This window comes from Pygoscelis adeliae, unplaced genomic scaffold (genome assembly GCF_000699105.1).
Source record: "Pygoscelis adeliae isolate BGI_AS28 unplaced genomic scaffold, ASM69910v1 Scaffold402, whole genome shotgun sequence".
NCBI classification, from domain to species: Eukaryota; Metazoa; Chordata; class Aves; order Sphenisciformes; family Spheniscidae; genus Pygoscelis; species Pygoscelis adeliae.
The window spans coordinates 4,709,765-4,731,790 of record NW_008824411.1 but is presented as its reverse complement, the minus strand read 5'-3'; the positions used below and the strand labels follow the sequence as shown (position 1 = coordinate 4,731,790).

Genomic DNA, 22,026 nt, shown 5'->3' with positions numbered 1-22,026 from the left:
TGTGACTCCAGATGATCCTCATGAGAACGCAGTCACTCTACATTCATCCTAAACAGTAAATGGCAGCTACATCTTTCACATGAATAACAACAGAGAAATGCTTAAGGGAAGAGAGTTTACTTTTCTAGATTACCACACACCAAGAGTTCATGTGCCAAACTGCAATACACTTAAGTAGGAAGTCTCGTCAAAAGCATTTCCAAACAATCAGTTTCCCATGGACTGAATTACTCAGTAAAAATTATCAGCCTAAAAAAACCCTGATATGACTAGTACTGCCCTGTGGTCAGTATGACAAGTGGATGGGGAGGAGCAGGACAGGATGAGACCACCAGGGTCCCAACCAGGTGACATATGGTCATTTGTAGAGACGGGTGCCTTGGTGATTGGAGCCCAGCTTGACACACAAAACCAATGCAGCCCATGATCCTGAGTAAGCACGTCACCCCTGCTGTGGATGAATTGAGGGCAGCTAAAAGCATCTGAAAACAAGCAAGCATAATTTATCTGGAGGTATTACAGGACAAAAAGGGTGTGGTGAGTTGGAAATGACATCTCGTAAGATCTGGAGGAACCGGAGGAGAAAAAGGAAGGGAACAGAACCTAATATGTTTTAGGGGTAAAGACTGAGAAGGAGACACACATGTTCATCTTCATTCAAGCACTGAAGTTAACTATGGCCTTTATTGACACAAAACTAAGTATTTGTAGAGGTTTACATTTATGGAATTTCGCATTCCAAATGGGCATTAGGAGATACCACCCTAATCTCCTGGAATCTACCTCACAGTTCTTACCTATTTGATCCTCTGCCTCTAATTGGGCGACGAAGAAATCTGTCATTTCTAGCCTTCTTCCCTTTTCTTCCCTTCCATATTATTAAATCCTGACACTCAGAAATTAACATCCTAGCAGAGCTTCCTGCCTTGCTGAGATTTCTCCCTTCAACCTTACATTACACAAATATCACACAGAAACTCCAAGAGAAGTTTTCAGAAGAACAGACAGGAATGCAGCGACAAGACTACAAAACCAAGCACTTTGAAGAAGCGTCATTTACCTGGCAGACAGTTGCACTCAAAGGTGAAGTCACTTGTTTGATGACAAGTTCCTCCATTCATACAGGGTGATGGGGAACACGGCACATATACGCTCTCACAGCGATGCCCTGTATAGCCTGGCTTGCAGTGGCATCGGTATGAACCGGGCAAGTTGACACAGGTCCCACCATGTTGACAAAGGCCTGGTGTGGCACATTCATTCACATCTATCTCACACTTCTGGCCAGTGTAGCCAGACAGACAGATGCAGGAGAACTTATTTCCAGATACAGTACATGTACTTCCATTGGCACAAGGTTGAGATGTACAGGCATCAATCCACTGGCAATCCTTTCCTGTAGGATCAAGACAGAGCAGTCCATTAATAAAAAGTTATTTCTGTGGAAAACAGTATTGCCTTCACGCTACCTCAAAATGATTGGTGTACTAGATCTTAAAATTATTGAAGGAAAATTTGTCTGCATTTTACAGTATTATATTTGAAACAAAAATCAATTTGTGGTTACAGTACAAAGTAATTTTATTTACAGGGTAGCAGCAAGATACAGAATGTTGTGATTTATAAAAATAACCCATGACCTGAATCACACTACACACTGACAGTCACTCTTCTTCTACATCCCCTTCAAGAATGAAAGGAGTGAGTTTCCATGCTTCCCCTCAGGCACCCAATTACAGTTTTCCCATAGAAAGATTTTGATGGCCAAATTTACTTCATTTTTTCTAGAAGGTGCACGCTGAATTCAAAGTGTAACAGCCATTCCAGAGTAGCTTCTGCACTCAGTTTTCCCATGTGGACAACCCCACAAGATCAAAATGTCTTTCTGCTTACGTGTAAAGGGTAGGGAGTTTGATTCCCTATCCCCCTTTGCTTTTTTTGGTCATGAAGTCATTTAGACTTCTTCTCATTTCCTGTGCTGGAGCTAGTGAATTTGAGAGCATATTACGACTGCCCCAGAACATTCCAGAATGAAGTCATTCACAAAGGAGGGAGTGTGGAAGTACAAATGCAGAACCCCACCTGTGTAACCTGGAGGACAGACACACTCGTATGTTTCCTGGCTGTGGGGATGACAAGTTCCTCCATTCAGGCAGGGCTGGGACACGTAGCAGAGGTGCGATTCAGAGTATTGACAATCCTCTCCCGTGAACCCTGGAGCACATTTGCAGGTAGCCTTTCCTATCAGAGACGTAGTTTCACAAGTTCCCCCGTTCTTACAGGTATTGCTTTCACAGGGGTTTCTGTATTGACAGTAGTCTCCAAGAAAGCCTTCTCGACACCTGCAACAGAAAAGAAATTACTTGCAGCACATTCACCTGAAGCCTTTCTGCCCTGGGAAGATACCAGGAATGAAGTCCTATGACCACAGAAAGTCTTGGAATTTGCCATAGTTAATGGTAACACTAACAGACCTAAATGCTAACGTCATAGATATAACAGGGCCTTCCTCTGGGATTATCCCAAATGAGACCACTGAAAACTTAAGTTCAAATTGTGAAATCACTCGTTACAAAATAAATAAATAAATAGTGCATACAATCAGAGTTACATCAAATGCAGGAACTTACTCTTGCACTTCCCTTCAAAACTTCAGTAAAAGCCTAAGTGTTAAAGAACTGCTGAGTAACAATTAATTCCTTGCACCTACTTCCATTCTAACAAACATCTTTTTTTAGAAAAAAATCAAGCAGTTTCAGTAATAGGTATTAACACCACGTATTATCCATCTTCCAAAATATTTATAAACCTTGTACAAATGCAATGTCTTATGGCCTGAAGATCTGTAGCAGATCTTTCTCCACAATACTCCCGTGAGACAGGAATATACTGTTATCCTCATGTTGATAAGTACATCTGGGACTGACACGCTGAAGTCTGCACTCAGCTAGCAGCACAAGCCCTGAAGTCAGGTCTCCCACGCCCCTGGCTAGCACCCTAACGACAAGGTCATTGTTCCTCTGTCTCCCACAGAAAAACAAGTACACACACACACTATCTGCAACTAGGGTAATATTTTATACAAAGATCTGCAATTGCAGAATAATTGCAGTTATTTCTCTCTAACCTAAACTTATGTCAGTACAGTCTGACTATACTTGTCAGCTGTAATCCATCTTTTAACTGGCCTTTGTACTACAAATTTTCCATTTAACTTCCAGCGATACAGGACCCAGGCAAGCAAGCCTGCAAACCCCACCTTTGTGTCACCCATGGTTCCATTTGCTTCTTTCAGGTAGCAGAAAGCTGCAAGATTATATGCTGGATAAAAATAACACCTAACATACAAAACAGGACTGACCACTTGCAGTTTTTTCTATAGTGCACAGCTGCATGCTTTAACTGGTTAGTAACCCAAGATACTCACAGCCTTAGAGGGCATGTATTTCACTGCAAAAAATTCAGAGGTGAACATTAGATGCACTTTGTTCCAGTACAGGATAGGTGCAACTATTAAATCAATGAGTTACTCAAATGCAAAGGGAGGAGATTCCAGCTGCAAGAAATACAAAGCATCTAGCTAGCCCCAAGACAAGAATGTAACAGTAAAGAGACTGCCTTTTCCTTATGTATTTAAAAGTGTATGGTGGATTAAAAAAAAAAAACCAACAACAAAAAAAACCCACCACCTGACTGGACAGGCCTTTAAGTTTAGTTTTAAAAAAAAAATCAAAGAACAGTCATGAAGCTGTGTTTTTAACAGAATACTACAGGGATCTGCCTTTGTTGCTACGCTATTCAACACTTCTATCAATGAATAACAACAGAAAACATCAATGCTGGTCAAACATGTAGTAAGAGAGAAGACAAGTTCTTCATAGAGAGTAGTAACACGAACTGCTTAAGAAGGCAGTCAGCACGCAAAGTGTACTTTAAGCACTGAGAAGTCATACATCTAGACACAAAAACATATAAAGCATCCTCCCCAAAACAGGAGACTGATCTGAGAAAGACATACTTGCTCTGGGGGTTCCTAAGAGTCAGCTGAACATGAATTCCTAGCGTGACAGTTTGGCCAGGAATACTTTAGTTGTACAAACAGCAATTATCAAGTAGGAGTAAATGAGATTATGCTACACCTGATACTTGCATGGCACAACCATTACTAGACCATTACATCAGTTCTGGTGTCTGCTCTTTAAGAAGGAAGAACTGAAATGAATTCAAAGAAGCCAACAGTAATGATTAATAGAAAACTCTTGACACAATGAAAAGCTCAGGTGGCTCAGTCTATTTATCAAAGGGAAAGGAGAAGGCGACAGTTAATCAAAAGCTCCAAGTACCCACAAAGAAACTTGGATTTAACAATAATTCCCAATCTAGAAGGTACAGGGATAACAGGACTGAGCAGCTACAAGTTCAAGCTATATAAATTAAGATTAGAAATAGGGTAATATCTTTATCATCAGACACAGACTTATACAGAGTCTCTCTCAGCAGTGGAGAGAAACAACTGGAACAACGCATTTAAGGTTGCAGTGGAATTTCTCCATCACTCATGCTTGTTTAAAAGAACACCAGGATTGGCTGTTCCAGAAAGAGTATGCACGCTAGTTCAAACACAGCTATTCAGAGAGGTTATTATCCGAGTTACACAAGGGGTCATTACTAGATGACCACAACTGTTTTTTCTCATGTTAAAATTTACTAACTAGCTTTAGCCTTATGTCTAAAGCAGGAAAGTCATATAATAGATGTGCATAGTGGTAATTTACCATTCCCCACACCCAAATCAGGCTCCCTTCACCATACCTTAATACTTTCAACTTCGTACCCAAGAAGAGACATGAAAGAAGAGTTTTTGCAGGGCAAGGCAGGATTAATAAAGTTACAGAAAGCAAATCCTGGGACAATACCATTTGCAGAATATCCTCTGCCTCTTGTGCCATCCCCGGTGTAACAGCTGAAGGCTGTCAGTCAGCATGAGCTGTTGCCACGTCACACGAGAGGCAATCTTTGGGTATTCTGGGCCTAAACCATGGCAGTTCTTTAGGGCTCCTTTAACATCCCAAATCCTTCCTCGATACGGATTAGAAATCAGTCCAAACGCCAGCGGGCTACAGCACGGCTTTGTAGGAGCTCAGTCACATCGAAATCTGGCACCCAGCAAAGACGGCTGTGCCAGAAACTGGAAGACTGCTCGACTCCCACGGCATTCAAGCCTGCACACGGTGCACTGGCTAGCTCTGCTCAGAGACCGTCTGGATAACTACAATTAAATCATGTTTCTGGGCATCTATATGCAGCTGATGAATGTGTAAAGTCAAATTGAACTGCAGTCCCGGGAGGCTTACAAGACTTCATTATAGGGATTTCTTCTGGTTTCACCACCACCAGTGATGGGGGGGGTTCGGCAGCTCAGCCGTCTTCAGTGTCAGCAGTACACCAAGCTCCTCAGACTAACAGCAGCAGACACAGGCCATGCACTTGTAGTTCTCTTTATCATGAAAGAAAGAGCAACAGACCAGAATTTCACAGAAGCCCACCTAGGGCATCTCATCAGGCAAACAAGAGGCCCTCCAACGCCACCCACCACTCCACAAATACAAAATAAACCAAAACACACCTAAAACATAAGTCCTAAAGTGCTTTTTCATTGAAAGGCTGTAAAACAAACCAGAAAGTCTAGAGGAACATCTCATGTTTTGTCCACAAGCAAATAAACCACCAAAATACGCCTTCTCTCCCACCCACCCCCTACCACACAGGGATACTGGAAGGTGCATTTAGCTATTGCCCCTAGGTAAAAGGGAGGAGGGAGCCTAAACACTGATTTAGAGTATTGCTGGTATGATTTAAAAGGAAAGCTGAGACCTGTGCTCTAAGACGACACTCGCAACCATCACCCACAAACGGCCCAGCGTTTTGTACACAAATGTTCTGGTAAAAAATTGAAGAGCGCTCCAAGACCAGGCTTGTTCCAGTATCTTCTGAAGCTAATCAGAAAAACACGAGGGAGCACTCCAGCCAGGAACAGCAAAAGCTCTTTTAACTTTAGCTCTTTATATTTGGAAGGACAAAGCCTTACAGAATATGCCAGAGGGAACGTGCCTGCCTGTGGAAAGATGGTAGGTCAGGTACACACGGCCCTTCTACCCACCATTTTGTTCTCCTCCTGGAGAAGTGCTTGGTCACAGAGTTATGCAATTTTCCCCTCCAGCAATTCAGTGCAATCATTTTTGAATGTTAAAGAACAAAAATCCTACAGTCCAGATTTTCAACCATGTCTCCTGTCATCAACTTTTCTAGGCACAAACACTAGTAATTTAGTTCTAAATGTTGGTGTAGACAAAACTGCAAATATTTGCCCCTGATTCATGTTGGGCACAGCATTGTTTCTCTAAAAATAGAGGCAAACACTGAAAAAGCGTGGTTTAAGTCCAGACTTCTTTAAAGGATATGATTATCCTCATCAGCAGCTCCAGCTTCCCACCATCCCTGCTTTGCTCTCATCCCAACCTACTCTTTCAAGTTCTCTTTAGGAGAACAAAAAAAAAAAAAGCCACTTGTCTACAGAGCAGCTTAAAATTGTAGCAGCTTGTGTCAGCTCCAAATGACATGGTCAGCACAGGAAACCAAATCTTTTCCAAATAAAAGCCACTGTTTTTCCTCAGTTTTCCATCTAACACTCAGAAACAGAAAGATGAAGTTCGTTCTGGCACTTTCTAGAAGCACATGAGGTCTCTTAACCTACTTCAACAGGAATTTAATCTTTTAAGAACAAATTTCACATGCAACTTAATTCAAATCATGATTTCTGAAAGCTAGAGAGTTTGAAATGGGAAAATGTCCTGTGGGCTGCATCAGCTATGCAGCTGCTTCTAATTAAAGCTTCTCCTTTACTCTCTCTGGGCTACTTTCCAGCACAAATACTTTAGTCAGAGCTCAGCCCATTTTTATTTTTTTTCCCCTTCTCCTCCTTTTCAGCTCCAGCCTGCATTTGCCTTAGCTCAGGCTCTCATGGAGCTAAACAAGAGACGTAAAACCAAAATGAAGGTATTTATCCAAATCTGAAGTATCCACAAATCCACAGAGCTGCATTGACTCTAACAACCTAACGCTACAAAGTGAAAGTAGAAGACTCACAAAAGCTGCATTTTTGGCTCTTCTGCCACAAAACTACATTGAAGTTACCTCCCAATACTTAGTTCTCTCTTGCTTTCAAAAGATTTCTGGAAAATACGTCTGGTCTGTCGGAAAAACCTCCTCATCTGCCATACTACATTTGCTTGGGCACATTCATAGGACAGTCTCTTCAAATGCACCTTATAGACTGTTTTAACCAGTCTTCCAGATGTTTGATTTTCATGGGAGTTTCCTCTTCAGGCCCAGTGATATCATCTGGAGATGCACAGAAGGAAGCAGATGGTTTTAATTTAAAACGCGAAGGGAAGAATTTCCTAGTAGTCTTGCTTCTCCCCCCCTCAACCCAACACTCCCTTCACTTTGATTGGAAGATGCTTCAACAGAGGAGGGGAAAAAAAACACAGTCTGATGACTAACGTGAGAAGGGTCTCAGCTATTCTGCTACAGATTTTAACCAGACTTCCCTCTGGCTCCCGGGTTCTGCCTCCCACACCTACACCTCCTCTCAGGAGGGAGAACAGGATTCTCTGGTTAGCTTTACAAACGCTCCTTCCCATGTCTCAAGGCTCCCATTTATGCGTCATACTTTGAATGCAAACTATGGGATGGGACGGCCTCTCTGTTCTGCATTTAAAGCAGTACACAGCTATTGTTTCTAGTCAGAAACAGAAAGCACTTCTACAGTATACCACTCCGCAGTACACCAAGGAGTAACAGCAACCAAAGTCTGAACGGGCAAGGATTAGTTCAGCTTTTTCTGACCATCAGAGTTCTGAACAGCTTTTTGTCTGCACAGGTAAATCACGATAGGAAATTTTGACCGAGTGACTCAAATCACCACTCTGTTCCCAGATTTGAAGCTAAAAGGGTGTGTACTCTCCCTTTTTTCCTCTGCCCTGGTCTCAAGGGTCTCCTTTAACTTCTGAAAGGAGACAGAAGGAAACAGGAAAGGGCAGCCCATTCTCAGAAAGGGACAACTTTACAACTTTTGCATTTAGCCTCTTCTGGAAAACTCTCAGACCTCATCCTGCTACAGGGTCTCCTATGGGTATTCCCCATTCACTGGTCTAGGAGTGATTAGTCTCTTGAGACAGATCCTGAGAAGATATCTGCTGCAGTCTTGGAAGCAGTTCTGCAGTCTAGGATCTTGCCTTCAGCCCCAGAAATCCTCTTAAATTTGAGTTAAAATTCATTTATGAAGGTCCAGCTGGAAAGAAAGGTAGGTCAAAAACCAGGCAAGGGGGTTGGAATTAGGATTAAAACCCTTTACTGCCATGCTATTGCTGCTTTGACTTTAGCACGCTTTGAGGTCCTCCTGTCACCACCCTGCAGACAAGAGGTAAAAACTGTATCATGCAATGTGAAAGTATGCACAAACTTCTGCACATGGTGAGAAAAACACTGCTCACTGAAGAGGCACAGAAGCACACAAAGCTGCACAGATCCTGACAGCTTTGGGCATGAAAGGATGCGCTGAAGGAGACTGTCCTTTCGGAATCAGCCAACTTCAGCAGTCTCCACTTTTGACTAAGCACAGCAAACAAGCCATGGTTGCCACTGTACTTTTTTTTCCTCCTTTTTTTTTTTTTTACCATCAGGACCCAACAAAAGACACTAGAGTTAAAGCTGTACTTTGGTTCATACAGAGGTACTGATATCCCTTCTGGGCATGCAATGTGCAACAGTCCTAAGGTCAAAATCCAATCTTAAAAACCTACAAAGCATGAGGAGTAGCAAGGCCCAGTTTCCTCCCTAAACCTTGGAGCACCCCTACCCCAGCTCCCTTCCTTCTCACTTCTGCTTCTCTCCCTGGCACAGTCTTGCTTCTGCTCCCCATCACTGGGGCACAGGGGAGGGAAGTTGGGAGAGGCCGCAGCTGTCAAACATGGGGAAACCAGTCAAGATACTCTCTGCTTCAGGGCCCTGCCCCACTCCAAGCACAGAGGGACTGCCCAGTCCTGCATCCACCTGCAGCAGGGCAGACTCTCGTGCTCAGAAAACAGCGGGCAGCATTGCCAAAATCTCTGCACTTCTTGTCCTTGAAACAGCTCCCTGTGCCCACACCTTCTCTGCCTGCCTGCAACTGCAGAAATACTGCAAGTTACCAGTACTATCCCCCAGACTCTTCCTACTACTATCTTCCCAGTCATCTAGCAGCAGGGAGATGAGAAAGGGTTTTCCTGTGACGTTCAACATTAGCATTAAGCAACAAGCAACTGTTATCCTGCTACTTTGCTGGATATGAGAGTATGCAAGAAGGCTCCTTCATGCTTAACACCTCAATGTGCAAAAGGCTGCCTGGAGGTGCTTTGGGGGCAGGAGGGAACCCACAACAAAAACAACAAAGCCCACCACAGTGTTACGCAAAGCCAAACCCCAAACTGAAACTGTCTTTTGTCAAAGCAGGACCCAGAAAGCTTGGAATGGCAGGTCCCCTTCGTACTGCTACTGCAGATACAGCCATATTCCTTGGAATAAGGTCTGCGTCCTCACCGTGCTAGTCACTGAATGGGTGTAGAAAGATCTCTCAAACAAAAATTCTGACCTTGGAAGATGCAAACACAGGAACATGTAATTTTCCAAATATAAAATCCAGGTCAAAGAAGTGCCACAAACAGTGCCACAAAATGACAGCCATGGGCCAGCAGCGTCACCAGGGGAACGGAGCTACTTAAAGGGCACTTGCAAGAGCAATCTGATAAAGATCCAACTCCGATTTCCTTACAAGGGTCACAATCGCTATTCCCATAACAGAAGCCAGATGCACCAGAATAAAGGTTTCTTAGCAGAAAACTAGCTTTCTCTTTTAATGGAGTAGACGCTACAGGATTTTCTGACAAAGAAAGCTGTTTCAGCACTAAGCTGTCACTTGCTGCTTTGCCAAATATCTAGACTAGATGCTTTGCTTATCAGTGCTTACGTTACTCATGTCTTTTTCATCACATATGATTACCTCTGATGCAGGTTCTTCCTCAGCTGTTTGCCTGTTTCTTACAGACAGCAAGATTAACTAGATGGACCGACCACACACTAGAACAAACAACTTGGCAGAGAGGAGGTACAGAAAGAGGAAGAGAGCCCATTGTAATAACTTATTGCCCAGCAGAGGAAGTACTGCAGAAAACTTGAAAAAAGTGGAAGGGGTGGAGGTTTAGCTAATCAGTGAGTGATCCTGCAGAGCTAGAAGCCAAGCCACTTGCTTTAGTAATAAGTTCGGTTTCCTGAACAAAGTATTTCTACTCTTAGAGCCATCAAAAATTCAGAAAGTCATTTAGGTTACTACACCAGATAGAAAGTTCCCCTATTCAGAGTTCCTCATAGTGCAGGAAAGAAAAAAAAAGTTAAAACCAGAACAGGATGCTAAGAATCAGCCTGCTAAAGGTAGAGTCTCCACAATTGAGGGTTTTTTGCTGTTTTTTCCTTCCTTTCTGCAAAAAAGAGTTCTTAAGCCAGAACTAGAAGACAGACACATACTAATCTCTGTATACAGGCCTCTATTAGCCTTTCCAGTTACTCTGGCACCTGCAAAGGGACCAAGCTGTTACTTGAAGGAGGGGCTGGCTTAAGACCTGCAAGAAGACTGCACCAAAAGGAAGAAGGCAACATTAGAATTATAAATAACTCTGTGCACTAAAAAAATGTAAGAGTGGTCAAAGCTGCCACTGTGATAAGGGAAATGTGTCAAGATCTGGACTGCACTACAAATACTGAATGGAAGTTAATCCGATGAACCAACTAATTTTTTTTTTTTTTTTAAAACAGTCTAAGTCATGGTTAAGAGGAACATGCAAGTTGGAGAAAAACATCCTTAGGGAGGTACAAGCGGCACCAACATCAATACCACTCTTGTTTATTACCTTCATCATGACCCACATACTTCAGCTCCAGACTAACATGCTTAAGTACACATCAGAAAGACCCACTAACGTCACACAATTTCTTGTTTCAGTCTTAAAATACAGGTGAAAAGCAGGAAAAGTTCCAGCTTTCTTTTCAGAAGAGCAGCTTGTTTCTGTTGACAGCAATATAAAGCCATGGAAAGGAAAAGACTAGGAAGCAGTAACAGTTAAAAATTTGAAAAAAGCAACAGGGAATAACAAGTTACATATTTGCCTTTCTATGGCCTTTCTGCACACCAGGTATTGATTTGAAACTGAGAAGAACCTCAAATTAGATTATGATTTCCCCTTTGTATGCCACAGGTGCAATTTAAGTATATTGAGTTTTATGTACCACATTAACAGAAAGAACTAAAAGTCGCGGCTGGGGAAGATGGATGTTTGAAAAGGGTAAAGAGCGGAGCTGTGTGTTAGCCAAGCTAAATCAACAAGACAAAATGCACTAATATTTAAAGAATGTTAGCATTAAGGAAAGAGGGATTTAGCATGCTAGAAAATGGCACAACTTGCACTGATGAAGCAAACGAGGTTTAGAAAATAATCCATTTACTGCAGACGTAGTAAGTTAACCCTGCCAAACAAGGAGGATTTATCGTTTTGCAAAATATCACTTCATTTTAAAAAAATCTAAATGCTGCCATTTGAAAGGTGAACTGCATTTAAGTAGATGTGGTATCATTCTTCAGACACCACAAACTGCACCAAAGTTCCCGCTGATCAGCTTTCCACGCAGCAACAAAAGTGAAGGCACCATTAAAGATGGGTGTCAACATTTACCAAAATCAATTACGCAATAAAGACAAACGTGGGTGTTTGTTCGGGGTTTTTTGTTAGTTTGTTTTTGCAACTCCCACATATTACGTGCTCTCCAGTACATGGAAGAGAACTGGCACACTTCAGAGTGCAGAGTAGTTCTGAAAAAAAAATAAAGATATTCAAATTGGGGCTGAAGCACTATAAAGTAAGGCAAGCTATAAGATGGAGAGCAAGTTCCAACTTAACTTGTGGGTCTGGAAGCAAGGTACAGAGTTTACCTCTGTGATCACTTTGGCCTTGCTTCCTAACCTCATGCAAAGAAATCAAACCAACAAGATCCAAACCCGCAAATCTGAAAAAGAACTCCAGATTTCTTACGTTACAAAAAGCTAGCACAGAAGAACTAACGCATTATCAAGAAACACCAACTGTGCTAAAACCGTTACACTTAATGCACCCAATAAGAAAATCTTAACAATTCAAACTTCCTTTCTGGCTACGACCCTGAATGAAAGAAGATTAGTAATTAAATTGATTAGAAATTAAACCAACTTACTTGCAATATCCTGTACCATTTTTATACGGAATGCACTTTCCCTCATTAACACATGGCTTGGAATCATCCATACACTGCAAAGCTGAAAGAAAAGAAAACGGCAGTCAAGTCAGTAGCCATACATGTCAAGTCAAAGCTTCATTAGCATATTTGGGGAATGAAAATCTTATAGTAGAAAATTTTATATGACTGGAACAAAACCAAAGACACTAGCACATAGTTTAATTTCATCTCTGGCAGCATCAAAAGAGCCAGACTGAAAGAAGAATCAAATACAGATTTGTTCATCAGGCAACTAAATGTTCCCAGAATTTCTTTCAGGTAGATTTTCAAAGCAAAGCATGCAGTAATTTCAGCGAGCTACAAAGACATTCGTGTCAGCACTTGCATATTTTGGGTTAAGTGTCACCAATTACTACTTTCTGATCAAAATTCTGGACTGAAATTCTCTGAAATGAGGCAACTGCTCCTAAGCCGCCTTTCACAATATTTTGTCTCAAATTCTTTCCTTCTTTTCTACTATCTCTAGGGACACTTGGCACTGAAATAGGGGCATCTGTCCCTCATAAGCTCACCTGCTGTATGTTTCTAGCAATCCAGAATTTGCTGCAACATCATTACTGTTGTGACACTCCTGATTTCACTCAGGATTGTGTTTGGGAGTAAGTGAAAACATCAGAGACATTAAAGACTTTCAGCAAAGAATTTGGTATTTCTAAGGAGGAGATACTCTGTAGCTCAAACTTGACATTTTCGGTATTGTGTTTTAAACAAGGCATTAGGTATGATACAGTTCAGAGCCGGTCAATTTTTATCCAAGTCTACTGGAAGCTCTGATGGAAGCAACACATCAGCTCCAGTCCTGGCAAGTGCTTGTCTCTCACGGGGACCTGAAGCAGCACACCATGGCTATTTCTGAAGTGACCAGAACGGTGAGAACTATGGAAACCCTGCAGAAGCAGAGGGCAATCTAGAACCACAAAAATTTAGCCAGTCCACCTAGGCCAAAGCCTGCCATTGGAATGGCACCAAACTAGTGGATAAAGCTCTCGGAACCAGAAGATCTGGGTCCTATCCTAAACTTACCCAGACACCCAGAAGTCACATGCTCTTCCCAGCCGCCAGTTCTGTCTCCTGGTCCCCAAACACACACACTTCTGTGCCTTTTACAGACCCTATTTCAACAACCTTACTGCATTTAGGAAAGCATTTAACCAATCTTAGTTAAGGCACCTAGAAGCATCAATAACATCCAACCACCTAAACTGCCTGCTTGCGCACCAGCTGCTGTAGGGCACATTGCCTCATTTTTTTTTAAGCATGATTTCCTTTCCTCAAGACAGATTACATTTTCAATACAAATTCAGCAAGGGGCATCAGGGAAAACTGGTCCAAACCACCACCAAAGTTTATATGCTGGTGACTAAGGAATGGGGCTCAGAAACAGAAGAGTTAACGCACCAGTCCCACTAAGCTCTCCCTGAAACCAGCCCTAACTCAGTCCAGCAATTAGACAACTTGGAACAGACTCCAGTTACTGCTATCCAGGGCTTGAAGTGTTATTTCTCAGTAACCTTGGAGCACATAAACAGGTCACATGCACTACGAGGTACCACAGGAGCATTTCACACTTGCAATCCCTATAGAGAATACAGTTAAATTAAACCCAGTTGCCCAGGAAAATTATCAGTATTTCCCACAATACGAGTATGCCTGTCTCTGTTAACTTGACTTCTGAAAAAGGGGCACTTGGATGGCGCTGCTTCTGCAGAGCTCTCAGGAAATGAACAAAATTCCACTCTGAGCCCCTTTCAGATAACCCCTAGGGTCAGGGTTACTAAGCGACAGAAATATTAACATGGATTTTGCATGGCATTCCCCCCCACAGCGGTCAAAAACACACTGATTTGCACCTGTCTGACAATTTTTATCCCATTTAACGGCAACATGCATGACGCTTTGACTCCAGACTTCATCTGCTTCTGTCTTAACACTACAGCAGCTTGTTTTCACAGCACAGATTAGCTCCAGTTAGCATAGTTCAGCTACATCGTGTTCAAGAGAAACTGAAAAAGCACCTGTAATGATTCAGACTTCTCTTACCACCTATGCTTACTCCAGGGAAATGGAGGAAGGTTAAAATGAGCCTTACCACATTTCAGAGAACCGGCAGGGGAAGCAGACTTGGTATTCTCACCTCACTACCTTGAATTTTCATTCTTTTCACACCAATCAAGCCAGTGAAACAAATACTCAGAGGATTATTTATTTTGTGCCCATGCTTTCAAACACAATTTTGTAATCTCTTCAAGTATCCACGTCCCCAGTGAGAACCAGCTGATTTTGTAACCCACATAGTAAAAACTTAACTAGCACTTGGCCAAAACCACCTCCCAGCACAACTGCACGGAGGGGAACAAGAGGGTGACGGCTTTCGGGGTCACAGTAAGGATCCAAATCAGTGATTCCTGTTTAGCTTGCTAGGCCAAATACAGGCACAGCAGAGAGGCTTTAGCAAAGTAATGATTAATTTTCTCCTGTTTTTTGACAAATTATTCCTGCCTTGAACTACTGTTTAGCAGGTCATTAAACTACTACTAGTCCTTAGAATTCTTTAACAGAGACACACAGTGAATGGGGCAATGCAGGCAGCTAAATATATATTTTGTATATAGTAAGTTAGAAGTGAAAGAAGCTAAGAAAATAAAAGCAAAAGACTCTTTTGTACTTTTTCAGCTTAAGACTAAAATAGGATGAATAGAAATACATTGAAATGCAACTAAAGCTGAAGTGAATGTAAATGTAACCATATTCTATATTAAAATGAGTATTAAAAAGTAACATAACCGCTTCTCTTTAAAAAAGAAATCACAAGGGAAATCAAAGACTACAGTTCTCATAGTAAAATTAGCATTTCTGTGCACAAAGCACTGTCTTCCTGTATTTCACGATATCTTTAACAATTTCACAATGCATGCAAAACCAAGGCATTTCAACATGACTTACTTCAAAAGCTACTTTTCTGCTACTCTACCATGTTGTGCTCAAGAGTTAACAGTATCAGAAACTTCACCTTCTACCTCAGCCAGCATAAAAAGTATGTTTTGCTACATCCATTATGTTAACTGGAAATACTTTTGTCTTGAAAAGATAAAGCAGCATACAGATAGCATCAGCATGCCGTCAAGGCTTTGAGCCTTAACAGGCTGCTTTTGACAGTTTTCTGCTGTGTTTAGAAAACCAGCAATGGTGAATTATTTGTTGGTTTTCTGGACTTGCTCTAGCTTGCTAAAACCACCAAGACTATCAGAAGCTGGGTTAGCCCAGACCAAGCGCAGGCAGTGATGTTTCAAGTCCTCGCACTCTCGTGCGGTGGAGGGCTAGCTCTGGTATGCCAGCAGGTCTTCAAGGGGAAATCCCGTGGCTTTTTAATGTATTGAACCACTTCATGATTTTTATCAGTCCTTTTGGGCATATTACAGGAATATTGGGAAGACACCCCACGATTATCGAAAGGCTGGCTTCTTATGAAGTGGGCGTGCCACCGCTTTGTGAAAGAAGTACCCGATTTCTAGCATGCATCGTAGCCAAGTCTGAAAGACTTCTCGGACGAGGGCTCTAAGTGCACGCAAGGTGAATGTTATTAGCTATACTACCCAGCCTAGAGTCCATACAAACCCTTGCACATGCCTGCATTTAGACACAAATTCTAACCTGATGTTTAACCAGCCTACCAGGACTGTTTTCCAAGGCCAGAGGGAAAAAAGAGGCAGCCGCTGCTGTAAAATGAGCGCAAGCAGAAAGCGTTACTCACAGAAACACTGTAGGAAGTGATGTGATTCTCAACATTCGAATCTACCAAAGCTCACACTTGAGTACAATTTCACCGAGGTTTAATCTTTTTGGCTAAGGAGACAGTTAAAGCAAATCTAGGAGGAAAAGAAAAGTTGTGTTTCTGCCTCATTGTTCTTTAGGATGCCAAGATGATCTGGAAGTTGTGATTTGGTTTCTATACTTCATCTGCCCACTATAAATTCAGATACTTTCTAGGCTAGAAAATTAAAAGAAATAGCGAAGGATTAAGATCAGAAGCTGTAAGTGTCAGAGTTCAGCTTTTAAGAGAGAAGGCTGCTATAGGGAAACAGAGCTATAACCAGAGAACATCTGAAAGGGCTTTGTTGTAAATACTAAAAGGAAAGTTATGCCAATAAACTCCTCACCCACAAGTTCAGAAAAAGTCAAGCAGAAATAAAAATGCAAAATACCAGAACAATTAATGCTGTGAGGAAGAGATGTTATAAAGCTGGTTTCCTGTAGCTTTGTGGTTGATTATCCTGCATCTAAGAAGGTGCAGGCTCTGACCAAAGGTTTTACTTTAAGTAAGGGGAGAGTGATATTCTGGCAGAGAACACAGCTGAACTGGTGGTACAGCTTTCTCCTTGGGAGGACACTAGATGGGTCTCTCTCCTCTTTCTGTCCATAAATTTTCCATTAAGTTCATAGAAACTCAGTATCTTTTAAGAACCTAGACCTCTGTCATATTTGGTTGAAACTTGTCCATAGGTTCAAAAGCTCTCTTGTAGGAGAGGTTGGAAAACAACCTACTTGAACAGAGAAGAAAAGTCAGGCTGAAAATACATTAAGGACTAGAAAGAAAACCAAAGGACAAAATAGGTTTCAATAACCTTTATGCAGTCAGTGGATTTTCTGTCTTGATTGACATTGATGAGAAATAGCCTGTCATTTGAACTGTGGTACCCATTATATATGAAGAGAAAGGAGGAAAAAGGATTCAAAGCCCTCAAACAGCAGGATGCATGGGGAATCTTACGCAAGCTCAGGCTGCTTGCCAGAGGTGGATCAGCTCTGAAGAGAATGACCATCAGCATGGTCAGAAACACCAGCTATGCTACAAATCAAGGGGTCTCAAATTCCAAGGGAGCAAAACACAGCTTCCAACTCCCTTCAGGAAAAACAGCGTGAAAAAAGCAGCTAAGAGAAAATGCTGAAGCATGAGGTGTAATTCTGGAGGAAGAGCAGTAGGTCCTCGCTGCGCAGAAAGGGACAAAATACTCCTACGGCGGCACCTTGCACTGCACAAACAGCTGCTGAAAGAGCTGGTAAGGAATAAGAAGCACTGCACAAATGGAGAGAATACCCAAGGATAACCAAGTTTTGAAGGAAAACCACAAAGGAGTGATAACTATTTACGCTATTCACTAACCTCAACAGGTTACAGTTCCAGTGAGATTATGTACCAGGGAAGAACCAACTAGTAAGTAAGTGCTAGCTGAAAATATGAACAGAGCTTTTTCTTTTTTTCTTAAGAACAGATCACCCCATGGCAGCCACACTGACAGGGGACAACAAACCAGGAAAAATTCTTACTGTGAAAAAGTGATAAAGCCTTATATTCAGCTCAGATTTAGAAAATGTTAACATTTAGGGGATTTAAACAAGCTGAGCAGTTTGCACATCACAGACAGAAGGTAGTAGTTAAGGACAAAGCTTGTCTATAAGGCACAGAAATCATCTGTAAAGTAAAAATGCTTTAATCAGATTATTAAGAGATCGCCGCTGTTTTTACACACAAAAGCCTGAAATCAATTGGATAATACAAGACTCATCAACTGAGAAGCTGAGCAGAGCTCAGAGGAGTGTGAAGGCATTCAGCCAACGTCCTGTACCTTTTAGAAGAGAAACCCCCAATATCTAAACTGATTTTCTTCACTAGCTTCTCCAGGCTTTGTAAGACAAGTGTAAAAAAAAAATGCAAAAAAATATTTAAGTGGATTTTAGAACAAGCCAGTAAGAAGAAATTTTGCTGTAGAAGTCCACCAGGTTTTTCGTTTTTTTAACTCAAGAGTGCAAACAGCAAATCTGACTACATTAAGCTCTCGGACACACAAAACTGCATGCCCTGCAATCATCTGTTTCAAATCTCTCCTCCGAACTTCTAGGAACTGGCAAAAACTACTAACTGGCCCTCCTAAGAACAGAGCTGGGAACCATCGTGCAAATTCACAGACAGAGTTTAAGTTTTTCTGTCCTCAGGGTCCTTAGGCCTACGAACCTGCAGGACGACTGTTATTTCTATCAGATGCAGCTACAGTTCATGTGACACTGTTCCTGGTGAAGAACTACAAGTTATAATACATATTGAATTCAGGATGAACTTGTAATACAGTTTGAAAGTCCGTCAGTCACCATATTCTCCATTTCCTTGCACAGCTACTGTTCCCTGCCTTCCCCTATTTTCAGTTTTCCAAACAAAGCCAAAATGCCTACAATCCAGAATGGCAACATAAAGCATTGTTAAAAAAAAAAAGTTTTCAACAAAAAAATGTAGGGAAGGCAATTAAAGACCTGAAGAGGTATTGGTGTTTCCATGGCAATCTGGCAGACGGGAGCCATGCTCCCGTCTTCTCCAAAGTCTTCCGTCATTCTCCAGCACTAAATCTTTATTAATTTGAACGTTAAGCATGTTTGCCTGTGCAGAAATGCTAGCCCGCTACTTGTGCTGAGCAGTACTTCTGCAGCCTTCCAGGGTGATGTCAGAGAAACGAGATGAAGACTTGCTGCATGGAACAAACAGCAGACGCCCGTGCCATTTTGAGATACAAAGCTCTCTTTCCATCCTCATAGCAGTCTAAAAAAAGGACATGTGCCCTAGGAACAGACTATTTTCTAAACAGAACGAATTATTATTTCTGCAGCTCTCAGATGACTGTGTTTAGAACGATATAAGCACTGTTTCTTCTAGATGGGCACTGACAGCCCCTGACTTCTGTTGGCAAGATGATTTCAGAGTGAATTCACAGAAACTAAGAATATAACTACAAAAGGACTTTTTAACACAGATGCTTAGGGAAGTTCTTTTTTCCCCCAACATGGATGACATTTCCCTAACGTGTCCCAAAGGAGGGGTGAGAATTAATAATCACTGTATCATTCCTCGGCTTCGCATTCATTAGCCGAGAGTACAAACTTAAAGGAAACTACGTCACATCTGAAGTTACAAATTGTGGCTGTTTGGTTTTGCTGTTAAGTACGACTCCCAACTCCAGAAGAAACAGGCTGCCAGCATCCTGCTGCTGCTCCTTCACCTACTCCTTGTCCTGGGTTCAAATGCCAGCCACCCATCCCCTCTCACAATACAGATACTGTTTTTGAAAATGGGAGGAGCTGAACAGGACCAGAGCATATTGAAGAGAAATACCCACTTATTGCCACAGCAGCAAGACACCTAGAATAAGGGAGGGAGGGAAATAGCTGTGGAAGCTGACAAAAAAACAACCCACCCATTGTAAGAGATTTGAATGCCAAATGCCACCAGAGGCGTAAGTCCTCTTTTCCCAAGGATACAAGTCCTGAAACGTCAGCGAGAGGATCTTCATCTTCACGTATTTCTAATCTATGTGATGCCCTGAAGGAAGTGATGTGAGTTAGCCAGATTCTCATCACATTCCCTTTTGAAAGTCTAAATCAGCATCTTTGATTAAGAACAAGTTTGATAGACAGTAACACCTTCAAAAGATCAAGTAAAACTTGCTCTTCCGTAAGCAAATCCGTATCAAGCAGACCGTCATTGTCAGCGTTATCTAAAGTCCTCAAAAGTGTCACTGTTTGAATACTGAAGATCTCAAACTGCAGTCCACACCAACGCACTACCTTTGCGCTGCTCTAGATTAAAACGTATTGCAACTTGTTAGAAATACGGGCCGATAGTCTACAGCAACCTGGTGAAACTGGGCTTAGCAAAACTCAAGTGTTAATAATGACAGTGGGTAATTAGGGTGGGCTCTACTAGCGAGGATTCCTGTTTCACCCATTGGTGTCTGATCAGAAGAGGAGCAAATCGTTCACAGCAATTATCAGGAGAGTATCCTCACCAAAAGCGCAGGTGTTGCTGCCCCACCCCAGCTTACTGCAACTTCAACTGCAGCCTTTTGCAAAACTAAACAACGGCTCAACTGGAAAAGCAAGTTGCTACACCACCGGGCTTGCACGATGAGGCAGAGTTGAGTAGTCCAAACCATAGCGCTCAGTGCATCCAGGAGCCTCCTATTTATTGACCAAGAGGGCTGACATCAGATACCTGCCTTCTCTTGCACAAGAGCATCAAGACAGTTGAATATGCACCTGAAAATACCCTTTCGGTGACTTCATCTTTCCCATTAAGTCAAGCCACAGCTCCCACTCCCAAGAACCAGATGCACGTCAATATCTCATGAACAACAGGAGTCATTTTCAGACTAGATTTGTCACCTCTGACAACCAGCCTTTGTTTAGCACTGGGAAGAGATTTCACCCATGATGCCAAAAACTTCTGCAGCATGGGAGGACCTCAACCAGCCTGGTAGGTATCCATAGCCAGTCAAGTGACAAGTGATACCACAGCTACTTCTCCTCTCGGCCCCTGTCAGAGAAGGAACTTGTAGGGCTAGCAATAAGCTGACAAGTTGCTGCTATGAAGGTACAGTTTAACTAAGTGGACATGACGTTTAGTCTTTGCAAAAATAGTACTTTGCCATCTTACTGGACCGTGTAAGCCATTTACAGAAATAACAGTCCTCCTATGCACTGCACCTCTACCCTACCAAGAAAACATATTTCTGAATTTATAAGACACCTACCCTTGAAAGACCCTTTATTTTTCCAGCCCCTTTTGGGCAAAGCTGGCCAAAACACATTCAGGAAATAGCTTTTTTTTTTTACTCAAACCACCTTCTTGCAACATATCAGTAAAACTAAGCAAGTCAGATTTCAGAGGGGGTTACCGGAAACAAAAAAAAGCATTTCTCCCCAGAGACAAATAATGACCATTTCAAAGTCAAAACAGATTGATTAACCCAACTACTCTGTACCCAAGACAGCAGCAGTGGTCAAAACTCTGCAGATGCCAGCTTCCACTCCTAACTACGCCAAAGAATAAAACTGCCGAAATTAGCAGCGTCTTGCTCGGTCACGCACTAAACAACTTCCACTACCACTTTCTCCCATCGCTACACTCTTCACAAGTCATCTAAAAAGGAACCTGGCCTCTCAGGAGCAAAAAGGAAGAAAGAATGAGAAGTCACATAACTAATCAATGACTGCTGGTCCTTGATAGCTTTAACGTGCCGCAAGGCTGCACACGCTTTACTCTAGGAGCAGGGCTGCTGCTGGGAGAGGCATGAAATCCATCAGAACCCAACAGTTAAGGCTATGGATCACGTTCTCCAGCCCAGCTGTAAAACATACTGCAAATGCCAACACGTAACAGGGAACAGTGACAAAGAGCAGCAGTTTCTTCAGATGTGCACACATGGCTTCATCACGCCTGAACTGATTAACAATTAAAGGCGGAGGATACATAGAAATTCTTTCTGGACGTGCAGATACTTCCTCAACAAAGAGGCTAGAATGAGCACGATGCATAGGTATTTCAAGCGATGGAAAGCAGTAAACCATTTTCTCCCGTGTTTTGAAACCAAAAGACCTCAAGCACTCAAGCCGTGTTTGCAATAGAACACCTATCGCTGCCGTGCATCGCCAGTAAAGGACGACTTCCATTTCAGTTTTCCGTTACGTGTAAGCTCCCACGGGAGAGCAGCCCCCACGCGTGCAGCGACACGCTGCTCCGTAGGGAGCCCGCAGCCCTCCCGCCGTCTGCGCCCCGGGGAGCCC

At 42.3% G+C, this 22,026-nt stretch overlaps 1 protein-coding gene across 1 annotated transcript in view; it reads right to left on the bottom strand.

Moving 5' to 3' along the window:
• The window catches only part of NOTCH2 (notch 2), a 96,526-nt gene that overhangs the window by 64,021 nt on the left and 10,479 nt on the right, over positions 1-22,026 (bottom strand). The window contains exons 2-4 of the mRNA XM_009320694.1: positions 12,358-12,439; positions 2,083-2,342; positions 1,061-1,396 (exon numbers count right to left, since the gene is read on the bottom strand). Of these exons, the coding sequence (XP_009318969.1) occupies positions 1,061-1,396; positions 2,083-2,342; positions 12,358-12,439 (678 nt within the window). The remainder of the gene's footprint in view (positions 1-1,060; positions 1,397-2,082; positions 2,343-12,357; positions 12,440-22,026) is intronic.